Source organism: Fukomys damarensis, unplaced genomic scaffold (assembly GCF_012274545.1).
Source record: "Fukomys damarensis isolate Sample0158 unplaced genomic scaffold, DMR_v1.0_HiC HiC_scaffold_11, whole genome shotgun sequence".
NCBI lineage: Eukaryota > Metazoa > Chordata > Mammalia > Rodentia > Bathyergidae > Fukomys > Fukomys damarensis.
In genome coordinates this window covers 1,465,968-1,478,077 of record NW_022900923.1, presented here as the reverse complement: position 1 = coordinate 1,478,077, position 12,110 = coordinate 1,465,968, and the positions used below count along the sequence as shown (strand labels likewise).

The window sequence follows — 12,110 nt, the reverse complement described above, 5'->3', positions numbered from 1 at the left end:
GTAATCAGGCACCCACTGCACACTTGTGCCCCAGCTGTGGGTCTGACTTCACAGGGTTCTGTGTCCTGGAATCCCCACTCCAGCCCATTACTTTCTGGAGGTTGCGGTTGCAGTAATTGGTGTCCACCTTCGCTGAACCATGTTTGGGCAGCCCCTGGTGTGGCTGCAGTGCACATGAGCGGTGGGTGAGGGTAGTTCTGAGATGAAGTGGGCAGCAGACTAGATAAAGTCAGAGCTGTTGCCAGGCTCAGAATTCCACGAGGATCTCAGGGGCCCAGGAGTCCTCTTCTTGCCTCTTCCTTATCGGTAAGAGATGGCCAGGGACTGAAGTGTGAGACAGCTGGCCACAGGGACCGTACCTGCTTGGGACTCTGCCTTGGCATCATGTGAGGGGAAGAGGAAGTCAGCTGCCTGTGCTGTGCTGGACAGGTTTCCCCAGAATACTTGAAGGCTCAGCTAGGAGGTGGAAAATAGTCTCAATTGATGGCAGTTTGCTTCCTAGTGGAGAAGAGGAAGAATACAGATCCACAGACAGTCCTGAAGGCAGACAGCTGTCTGGAACCCTGACCTAGAGTGAGGTACACACTTGCTGAGTCCTGTGTTCACATAGCAAAGTGGGAAGCCCTTGATGTCATTCTTTGTGCCTTTAAATTCCTACTTCCCACACCCCATTTCTCCCTAAGATACTTATTATGCTGGTCTGTCTTCCTCAACATCCAAGGAGAATCCCCACCAATGCCCATGCAGGCTGAGCCAACCTCCAGGTGCAGCTGCCTGTCTGTACCAGAGCAGAACAGCACAGTGTGAGGGCACAGGGTTTCCGTGCTTCTCCTGGGCAAGCTGTTATGAGGTGTGGCTGTGAGGAGCCGGGGAACCCAATAATCAACACCCCACTTTCTTCCATCTGTGCTAGGCAAAATGAGAGACCAGGAGTGAGGCAGATGAAGACCAAGATGTTGCCATTTTTTATTCATTATGCTTTTTGGAAAACATGGCCCATGCTTTAGGAAACAGTAAAATACTGGCTTTGAGGCACTGCAGTGTAGAATGAGGGTGATTCACTCAGCTGCAGACTGGTCCAACTGCCTGGGGCCTGACCTGAGGGACACGGTCCCTGTGGACTTGGTGGCATGGAGGGACACAGAAGTTCCTTTCCCTGCAGCAGGTCCCAGACAGAAACTTCAGGCTGAGCCAAGTCACCAGCCACTGAGTGAACTGCGGGAGGATGCAGGGAAGGAAGGGGGTGACTGGGGTGACTGGGGTGACAGTGGGTCTGGCCTCCTGTCACCAACTGCCCAGGGAGAGTCATGGCCAAGGTCGCCCAAGCTCCCTAGAGCCAGGGGCCAGTGTGGGATTCTGCCTGTCATGGCACAGGTAAGAGCTGCTCTGCGATGTGAGGTCACTGTTACACTAATGTCTCCTTTTCCCTTCCAGGAGACGGACTTTGTCTGTTTCAATGGGGAAAGAGATGAATTTGATAACTATAATGTAGAAGACCTCTTAGGGTTTTTGGAACTGTACGATTCTGCAACTGAAGATGCTGCAAAAGCTGCAGAGAAAGAGCCTCCGCGTGCAGAGCAGCCCCCCGGAGGCTCTGCTGGAGGTGGGCCTACAGCCTGGCCTGTGCATGGTGCGGCAGAGGGAGGCACCCAGGGCCCGAGGGAGCAGCAGCCACATGCCGAGCCAGGCACCCAGGCTGAAGTGCTGTCCTCTGAGGTGACTGAAGAAATGCTGCAAGAGAGTGAAAGCAACAGGACGAACACTGGTCCTCAGGCCCCTGGGGAGCAGAAGATGGACACTCACCAGCTCCTGAGGAAGGAAAGGACTCCCTTGAAAACCAAGTTCAGCTCCACTGTGGATGCCATAGTGTCGGACGATGAGACCACAGGACTGGTGACCTCTGCGGATGATGACTTGGACTCCGCGGGGGACAGGGAGAGGGAGGGGGGTGGAGGGGACCTGGATGAGCTGCCGTTGCTGGCCTTCGCTGATGCAGAAGAGCTGGGGCCAGCGTCAGAGCCCAGGCTGCAGAAATCCTTGGCCGAGGTGGGGCCGGGCTCAGAGGAGCAGGGCAGTGCTGCAGCAGCCCCAGCCCCTGGCACCGGAACTGACCATGGAGACATGTTGACCGACTGGGGGGGCACTCTGTTCTCCATCGTCACAGGAGGCGATGGCAAGATGGGCATGCCGGACTCGGAGGAGCGAAAGGGTGGCGACAATGCCGGTGGCCCAGAGGCCACACGGGGGAGGCCACCACAAGCAGCCGAGTATTTTGACTCTGACAATGTAGATGATTTTTTTGTAGAAGTCTTTAAAACAACTGATGACAATGACTCAGGAATGGACACAGAACTTGACAGTGAGGAAAATGGCAGGGACGTTGAGGACCCAGAGGCAGACCGGGCACCAGGTGAATCCCCGCCAGAGGCCACACAGCACGGAGGGACAGGTGCACACAGCTCTCCTTTGAGCCGCAGGCCGAGCTCTCTGCCTCTTGCTGGTGAGGGTAAAGACACCCATCGGCCAGCCTTGGAGAACACAGATAGTGGCCTGCAGGAAGCAGCTGTCCACACTGCAGAAGATCCGCTCCGGGAGGGCGGACCCGGAGCCAGGATGGCAGCTGGTGGCTCAGAGAACAGCTCGGTGTGGAAAGCCGCGGGACGTCGGGCGACCGAGGAGACTAAGGGGGTACAAGAGCAGGAGTCCTCTGGCGCCGTGCCACCTGGAGATGAGCCACACAACACAACCGGAGACCATGTGCAGGTGCCCGACCTGCTCCCGCTTCCAGTGCAGCACCGACACGGGGAGCACAAAGAGGAACTGGGTCTGGAAACCCCAGACCAACCTCAGTTCTCTCCTCCAGAGGGAGGGAGTTCGGCAGGAAAGCCAGAAGAGGAGGTCCCCGCTCTGGGAGAAGGTCTTTCCCAGTTCCACCAGAGAGGTGCTGCCCTCGGGGAGCCAGCCGCTGAAACGGAGTCAGATTTGGCTCTGCACCGGGCAGAGCAGGGCGCAGAAGAGAGGGAGCCACCTGATGGTACGGCTGCCCCAGGTTCCCCTGCCGAGGAGACAGAGGATGAAGAGGAGGAACAGAAGGAGGAAGAGGAGGAAGGGGAGCTGGAGGATGATGAGGAGCTCCCAGAAGAGCTGCTAGAAGATGAAAATGCTGTCGGTGCCAAACGTTCTCAAGAAATCCGCACGGAAATCAGGGACAGGAGGCCGCTTGTTATGCCAGGAGGTTCTGAAGAGGCACATTTAGGGACCATTCATCCCGATCCAGGAGCCCAAGAAAACCAGCAGGAACCGAGTGTGATTCTTGTGATTGAAAAACAAAATGCTACTGAAGGGAGAGAGGGAGCTGGGCCAGTCAGGGGCCTGGGCAGTGCTGTGGTGGGGGAAGAGGATGAAGATCCATGGGACCCGGAGAGTGCCCCCAAGGGTGAAGAGAAGGCCCCCTCTCCGAGGCCAGGTGAGGCGCTGCAGAAGGAAGACCTGGTGGGTGTGGGACCAGGCGGGGACAGCTCAGGGCCATTGGAGAAGCCTGTGGGGGAGGCCGGGGACATGGGGAGCCCAGGGCCTGCCTCTGCGGAGCCCGGAGATGACCTGTCCCAGCAGAGCCCACATGCTGTGCTCGGGGAGGACGGGCCCATCATCCGCAGCTTCTTCAAGGAGCAGCAGGCCTTGCAGCGCTTCCTCAAATACCTGGACGCCCACGAGCTGGAAGCTATGCTGCAGGACATGGCCGCGAAGCTGAAGGTGGCACAGCAGGAGAGCCTGCCCTACAACGTGGGCAAGGTGCTGGACAAGGCCTTCCGGGCCTCTGAGGCGCAGATCCTGAGCGCAGCAGAGAGGATGCTCGATGCCCGCATGACGGGGAGCAGAGAGCTGGGGGTGAAGGAACGCAGCGTGCTGGAGGAGTATGCGGTGCTGGACGACGTGCAGGACCTCATCTACTTCGTCAGGTACAAGCACCTGGCCGAGGAGGAGCTGGCCCTGCTAACCACGGCCCCGACTCTGGACGAAGGCTGGAGGGGACCCACCCAAGGTAGAGTCCTGCCTCGGCCTCCTGGGGTGGGGAGGGTGTGGGGGTCTGCAGTGCTCTGTTCAGTGTCCTTGCCCATAGGACACACGACACAGGAGGGGCCCAGCATCTCCTCCTTCCTTCGTTCTTAGCCACAAGCGTGCAGCGACATTTCATGCTGTTTTCCCCAGGACTTTTGGGACTGGTTAGCATCTTTAAAGGGAAACTTTACAGAAAGCTGAAGAGAAAGATGAAAGTTATAGAAAAAGGAAATAATATGCAAAGTGATTCACATGTGATTATGGAAAAGTTTCCTGAGCAGTGAACACCGCTTCTTTTTTAACCTTTTGAGGGTCTTGCTACTAGTCTAGGCTAGCCTTGAACTCATGGGAATCTTCCTGCCTCAGCCTTCCATGTGCTGGGATTACAGGTGTGCACCACCACCTCTGGCTGAACACAGTTCTTAATCTTAATGTAACTGCTCTCTAACCCGGCATTGACCAGCGTGACTTCCATATACCTTGGCCAAGCTCCTAGCCCCTTTAACCTTTTGTGGGTGTCGTGCTCTTTCCTGCCTCTAGAGGGTGATCCTTGCTCGTGGCCTGCTCTGGACTGGGGTTCTTCTCTTTGCCTCTGTCCTGGGTGGTGAACGTATGCCAGCCCCAACTCCCACCCCAGCACAAACAGACCACACAGGCTGATCTGGGATGGAGCCAAGGCACGCAGAAGCCAGGCAGTCAGCACTGGTCAGCGTGACCCCAGCCAGGACCCCGATGTGGCTCTGTGCCCCCGGTTCCAGGCTGTTCTCTGTCGCCTCTGCTTTCCACACTCAGTGTGTGAGCCCAAGGCGAGTGCTGGAGGCCAGGACAGAAAGCCGCAGGACACTCTGTCTCCCCAAAGTGCTAATTTTTCCCAAGAACTGGAAGAAGAAAACATTTTTGCCCTTCATCAGTGTGGATATGTGTTGGTCAGGTGTGATGGTGCACGCCTGCAATCACAGCACTGGGGAGGCTGAGTCAGGAGGATCACCAAGAGTCCGAGGCCAGCCTGGGATATATAGTGAGTTCAAGACCAGCCTGAATACAAGGGAGACTTTCAAAAGCAAAAAAGAGTGGATATATTTTGGATAAGAGTGCAAAACCCTAGGCTAGGGATGCAGCTCAGTGGCACCATGCTTGCTTGGCAAGTGCAAGGCCCTGAATTCGATCCCTGCTACTGAAAAAAAAAAAAAAGAGAGAGAGAGAGAGACAAGAGTGCAAATACAAAGAAATCGAAGGTTGCAAAGAAATAAGCCTGGCAAGATCACACTGGCTGCAAGGCAGTGCTCTGAGCTGCCTTCCTCCATGGCAGCCCCTCCTGGAAGAGCTGTGCCCAAGAACCCTTGTTCCTTCCAGACAGAATATTTCTGCCCTTGACTGGGGCTCTCACCTGCACTTTCATTGCTGTAGGCCCTGCTGGTTTACAGGGGAGTCAGTTACCGAAGTCCCTCCCGTAGAGGTGTGTGTAGGGAACACACAGGAGCGAGGCTCCCTATAAGCTTGACAATGCAGATGGTCATCCTGCTTCCCACCAGCTGTGCTCCAAGTGCCGGTGCGGGGCTGCAGGCTGGGGCTGTGTGCAGCAGCTGAGTGGTTCCTCTCCCTACAGAGACTCAGTCACCCCCTGGTGATCCTTTCCTGAGAGAGAACACCGCAGATGCGAGCGTGAAGCTCCTCGAAGAGCCTGGCCCCTGGGGTCAGCAGGAGACCGGGGCTGCAGGTGCCTCTGCCGAGACCCAGAGACTGAATCCCGAGGAGGACGAAGCCCCAGGTAGAACTGCTGACCGCTCAGCCCAGCAAAGCTTTCAATGACACCTTCCAGGACATTGCTGTGGAAGGCAGGAGTCAGAGGGGAGAATAATAAGAAATGCAGGAGCTGAAAGCTGGAACCTCAGATTGACGATACGGGTGGGTCAAGGGCCAGGGATGTAGCTTATGGTGCCACCTTCTGCCTCTTAAGCACAAGGTCCTGAGTTCAATTTCCAGTACCAAAAAAAAAAGATGTGAGGCAAAAACAGGAGAAGCCAGACCTGGCTAATACAGCCCAGTCTCCATTGGGCACGTTCCTGCAGAGCCCTTGTGCTCTGAGAGGATCCCGCTGAGGCTGCCAGGCAGTTGTGGTCAGGATTCTCAAGCTTTTCCCCCTGTGCCTGTCCTCAGGGAATTCCAGGCACAGGGACTGATAGTGGACACTTGGTGAATATTTAAACTTGGCAGGCAGTTCTTCTCCTGTAACCTAAAGCCGAGTGCTTATTTCCCCTGGTTTTAGGGATGATTGTGACAGAAGGCTCCGGAGCTGACCCTGGGGGTGTGGAGAGCCAGCGAGAGGAGCTGGCCCACACCAGCCCTTTGGAAAGCGCAGTCCTGATGCTGCATTCCTTCCTGCCTTACCTCAGCAAGATGGTAAGTTGATGCCTGCCGGGTATCTTTGGCATTGTCATTTTTAGGCGAGTTTTGAACTTGACTGGAGAATTTGGGATGTCTGTGATAACACCGCCAGACCCTTTGCAGCAGCTCCGGAAAGGAGCAGAGCCTGTGCTATCCTGGGATCCTCCTGAAGGCCGAGAAGGCTTTGCTGTGTGCAGGGCAGCAGGGTGCACACCAGGGAGACACAGCTCCTCCCACTACCCCCAGACTGGCAGGGAAAGTGTGGACAGGGAGGGAAGCATCTGGCTGGGGTGTGGAGTGGCTCCCGTGGCTGGAAGATGACGAGGTGCGAGGTGGCTCAGATCTGCTTCAAGCAGTCCAGGACGGGTCAGAGACTGACCAGCAGCTTGCTGCTGAACTGATGGGCTGGCCCGGAGGGCTAAGGAAGTGGGCAGGCCAACAGAAGGAACACGTTCGGGGGTAGAGGGCACAGGACGGGATTGGGGGTGGCTGGGGGGTGTGAACATTTGAGTGGGCTTGGGGCCGGAGACGCATCATGAGGGAAGTCCTGTGCCGGTGTGGGGTCCTTCGAAGGTCTGAAGCAGGCCAGGGCTTGGGCAGATCTGTTTCTTAGAAAGTCCCTGAGTGGAAAACAGACTGATCTCAAGTCCTGATCTAGGGAGGCAGACTGGCCCTGAGCAGCTGGGGGCCCAACGCCCCCTGGTGGTGTGTGGGCAGTGGGCTGTGGACCAGCCGCTGGACTAAGCAAGTGGACAGAAGCTGGCACTCATTCCAGGGGTCAGGCTGGAGAGAGCGTCCTCCCCAACCGCAGCAGGTCCTCAGGTCCTGCAGGTGATGATGATCCGAGGCTTATGCCGGAAAGGGGTTTCATTGTTTGTAATGTGCATGGGTTTTGAGCCATAAATCCCGGAGTCATCATTTAGAAGATTGGGGAAATTACTCACCTTTGAATCTCAGCCTCCTCACCTGGAAAACGTAGATGGTGCCTACTCGGATTGGCATGAGAATCGAGTGGCTTGGGAATGTAGAGTCACTTGAGAGGATTTCATCCCCTCTTCCTTCTCATTCAGGCAGCCAAGAGCAGGGGAAAGACCTCAAGGCCTGAGCTCAGGAGAAGGGGACACGAAGTGGTCTTCCAGTTCTGTGGCTGCTGGTCCATGCTGGTGGCAGCACCTGGTGTATGAGATGGGTGCCGTTGACATTTCCAGTGACAGCAGTTTCAGGCCTAAGTCATCATTTGATTGTCAGGCTGCGTCATCATCACCTGAGAAATGTAGAAGCCTCCCGATGTGGAGGATTCCGCATTCCTCACGTTTCTGAGAACTCACAGGGCGCTCTCCTGGACCCCTGGAGGGACAGGGTGCCGGTACAGCAGATGACTTCAGGGTGCTGTGGAGGGGATGGCAAGAAGGGGTGCACAGTCATAAGTTGCCAACTGGAAAGGGATTGTCACACTGTGTCTTGGTGGCACAGTATGTTCCAGACCTTTTGCTAGGAATGCGATTTCTAAGAGGTATGAAGCATAATTCTGATGTCTGAAAGGCTTGAGAGAAGGGCTTGTGAAACAGACGTGAAGGTGGGGGGGGATCTGGAGCATTTGTGAACCGGATGAGTGAACAGCTGTGTTTGCAGACTGGGCTGGAAGGCCTGTGCCTCAGGCCACGTGCAGAGCCTGGCTGAGCAGTCCGAATCTCAGGGCTAGAGGAGGCTTAGCCCACCGCCCGTTCCTCACCTTGCAGTGTTTGTTCTGCTGCAGCCCTGTGTCTCAGCTAGGAGCCTTGGCCCGAAGTCCCCTGCTGGCCTGGCGGATCTCTCTCTGGGATCTCATGACAGCTCCTCTTCTCCAAGGAATCCCACAGATATTTGCAGCGACACCTTAATTTTTAAGCTACTTTTGGGTATTTTATCATAGAAAGCTTCCAATAAGCAAAAGCAAAGAGAATAAATAGGGTGGCTGTTAACAATGATAATAAATTTCAAAATACTGCAGGAAATTTTGTTTTACTATATGAAAACGATAGATGTTTAAAGTGATAGGATGTTTAATCTGATTTAAACATTAAGCAGTGTGTACACATAGTGAAACAGCACATTACCTACCCCTGAAATACATACATTTTATGTTTTTGTATACTAGCTAAAAATAAATGTAATTTTTTAAATCTTTCAGAAAAGCAGAGAATAGTAGAGTGAACTCAGGGTTCCATCACCAAGCTTACCAGTGATTCCTTAACATTTGGTCTCAAATCCCATGCCCACATTGTAGAATGTTCAAATCAGGCTCTTGATGAGGTGTGAATGTCGTCATGGATTGATGTGCAACTGAAGTCAAATTTAATCAGGTGTAAATTGCATACAATGTACCCATCTCCGGATGCAGCTCAGTGTGTTACAAATGCAGGAGCTCAAGCAAACACTGCAGCCGCGGAGGCTGAGAGCTTGGTCTTCATTCAGATTTCTATCAGCAGCTTTCCCAGTAACAGCCCCCAAACTGCTCCAGGCCACCACTGATGAAAACTTCTTTTACATCGTGTTGTTTTGTTTTGTTTGTTTGTTTTTTGGTACCTGGGCTCAAACTTGGGCCCTTGTGCTTGCGAGGCGGGTGGCAGAACCACTGAGCCAAATCCCCTGCCCCTGTGAAACTTCTTTTAAATTCTTGATCAGTGAAACCAGCTTGCATGGTCAGGGTGCCCAGCCATCCTCCAAGGGGCCGGCAGCCTCACTTCTACCTCGTGAGTGGCTTCTCTTGTGAGCCGCTTGTTTCCTGGTGGTTAATGACATAAAGCACATTTGCAGGCCCCAGGGGCTGTGCCTTTCCTGTGTCCCCTCCCTCTGGACGGCTGGAATGCCCATCACCACCACAGTCAGCTCCGGGAACCAGGCAGTGGGCAGGTGCTCTTTCCGTCCAGCTGTTCTTCCCTTCACTCCTCATTCTCGCCCTGCCCGGGGACGCCTTGACGCCCTCTCCCTGGGGCCTCTGTCTGCCCCATCCCACAGCTCAGGCTCTGGTGAGACCTGTGGGTTCAGTGGTCAGATCCCACCCCCTTGTCCTTCTTGCTGTTTGAGCTGGCCGAAGTTCTCCAGCTGAAAAGCAGTCTGTCTCTTGTCTGACCCTTTCATTGACAGGGCCAAGTCACGTACCGGTTACCGTGTCTGTGGGTTTCTCCTCTGCTGTGGTCTTCATTGAGGGAAATGTTTGTATGGCTTCTAGGGCAAAGTGTGGTCCAGATTTTGTGACCGACAGCTCCCTTGAATAACTTAACATGCTTCTTTTTTCACTTCTGTGCTTTTCTCTTGCTTGAAAGAGGAAGCTCCCTCCTCTTTCTCTCTCTACTCCCCATTTCCCTTCCTTCTTGTGTTTCTTTTATGCTGGGAATAGAACCCAGGCCTCACACATCCTAGGCAAGTTCTCAACCACTGAGCTACACCCTCAGCTCATCTATGGCTCTTTATGTTTCTTGGGAATTGGTAACTGGACTTGCGGTCAGAATTGGCTCCGTTCTGTTCACCAAGAAATATTGCATACTTCCACTGGGAGGCATGATTCTTTATTTAAAGTTTTAAAATAATGAGCTGCCCTCCTGGCTTTATCCAAAGATGCCTACCCAGGCTTTCAAAGTTTTTTTCTCTTATCTACGAATTGTTACAGTGTCATAAATTTTAAAACGGTGTTTCAGTCTAACGAATAACAATTAGGGGCTGGGTGGCTTAGTGGTAGAGCTCATGCTGCTCTGTGCAAGGCCCTGGGACTCCATCTTCAGCCCTGAAACCCAGGAAGGTGACTGCCCTTCCTAACGCTTGAGTTCTCCCATGTTTGGCTCCCAGGAGCCTCTGCAGCTTGGCATCCACCAGGTGCTTGGGGCTACATTCTCATTTGCCTTTCTACTGTACAAGTCCCAGCCAGATCTTGGAGTTGTTGTTTCTAAGAACTCTGGTTACTTTTAATGGAAATGGTATTTAGAGACTGTATCCTGAGTACTAAGATTGCTGATTGCTTTTGACTTGGCCATTGTTTACTGGCCTTTTTAGAGAACAGCTATGTGGCTTTTTAAATGGGAATATTCAGCCGGGTGTGGTGGCGCATGCCTGTAATCCCAGCACTCGGGAGGCTGAGGCAGGAGGATCACTGTGAGTTCGAGACCAGCCTGGGCTACATAGTTCCAGGTCAGTCTCAACTACATAGTGAGACCCTGTCTCAAAAAACAAACAACAAAAAAGGAAATATTTATCATAATTCATGTACATAGTTCCAGTCAAACTCCAGCATGCTAGAGAAACTTGGCTATATCTTGAGATTTGCATTTTTTCTTTCTGTGGCCTCGTTCATATCAGTGTTCAATGACATTAACATAATTATTTATAGGTTTGCATCATGAGGGGACACTAGATGAATACACGAGGTTTGTGTCCCCTAGGGTTACAGGTCCTGAAAAACCATCGCCTCGTATTTGTGCTGCTTGTCTTAGTGTAGATGTACAGCTACTCGCCCTGCTGCCTTGACTGCCTGTGGTGCGTAGTGATTCTGTGTGCCGGGGCTGTGCCCTCCACTGTGCCCACCACACAGTCATCCAGAACGCACTTCTCATCAAGTGGGGCAGGCCGGTGTTTACCTAATTTGCGATGCAGTCATACAACAGTATTAGAGGTGGGAAGATCAACGCTACCACCAGCAGAATGCTCTTGGAAATGTTTTAAGGATTTTCATTAAACTGTAGCATAGGTGTGGTGGAGACCACTTATCTTCGTAGTTTTGCCACTAATTTGAAACATGGGTCGTTTCCTTCCTTTCAGTATTTAGGTGCTGCTTCCTCAGACTTCTTAACCTTATGGCGATCCAAACTGTGGATAAGGCCTGTTGGGAGACCTCTAGCATCTAGCGATGTTGCCCTCCTTTGTAACAACAGCTCTTTGATTGATGGACATTTTATTGCCAGTCTTTTGTGATTACAAATAAATGTGAAATTACACAATTTTATAAATGTATCCTTCCAACATTTGTTTTTGTAGCTTATCTTTGAAATACATTTTTACAAGTGGGATTGTTGGGCCCACTTTGGTTCAGTGGTAGAGCTTGTCTAGCACGTGCGAGGCCTTAAATTCCATCCCCCGCACCACCAAAGAAACAAAAAGAGGGATTGAATCAGTAGGCGGTTTCAGCCTGAGCTTTATCATTCTGTACAGTTATCTGCAGCGTGGGGGAGCGTGTGCCCCACATTCCTTGGTCAGGGCTCATGGAGTTCTCCGTGCATGGTGCTCAGGCTCGGGTCCCTACGCACTGAAGAGCGGGACCTCAGCGTGAGTTTGCGTAAGGACGAGCCACGCAGATCATGTCTCCATGTGTTAAGACTCCTTGCATTTTTCCGGAGGTTTACTCTCTGTTTTGTTTTTGTAGGCAGGGGCTGGGCAAGTTTGTCATTTTTAAGATTTACAAACCTTTGGTGGTGGTGGTGGTGGGTTGTAGTTCAGTGGCACTGTGCCTCCCTGGCAAGAGCAAGGTCCTGCCGGTACCGGGGGTTAAAGGATTTACAAACCTTTTTTCCCTTTGCTTCTTGAATTTTGAGACATAATCAGGAAAAATTCCCTCAATGCTTTTTCTACGTAGCTGTTTTCGTTTTTTGCTTTTAGGGTTCCGATCCTCTGTAATACCCTGTGAATAACGAGGGAAA

The 12,110-nt window shown here is 52.8% G+C and overlaps 1 protein-coding gene across 1 annotated transcript in view; it reads left to right on the top strand.

Moving 5' to 3' along the window:
• The first annotated feature begins 1,642 nt into the window (after positions 1–1,642).
• Positions 1,643–12,110, top strand: part of Mia3 (MIA SH3 domain ER export factor 3) — a 26,516-nt gene continuing 16,048 nt past the window's right edge. Inside the window, exons 1-3 of the mRNA XM_010642478.2 lie at positions 1,643–4,042; positions 5,666–5,827; positions 6,326–6,459. Coding sequence (XP_010640780.1) covers positions 1,729–4,042; positions 5,666–5,827; positions 6,326–6,459 — 2,610 coding nt within the window. The 5' untranslated portion in view covers positions 1,643–1,728. The remainder of the gene's footprint in view (positions 4,043–5,665; positions 5,828–6,325; positions 6,460–12,110) is intronic.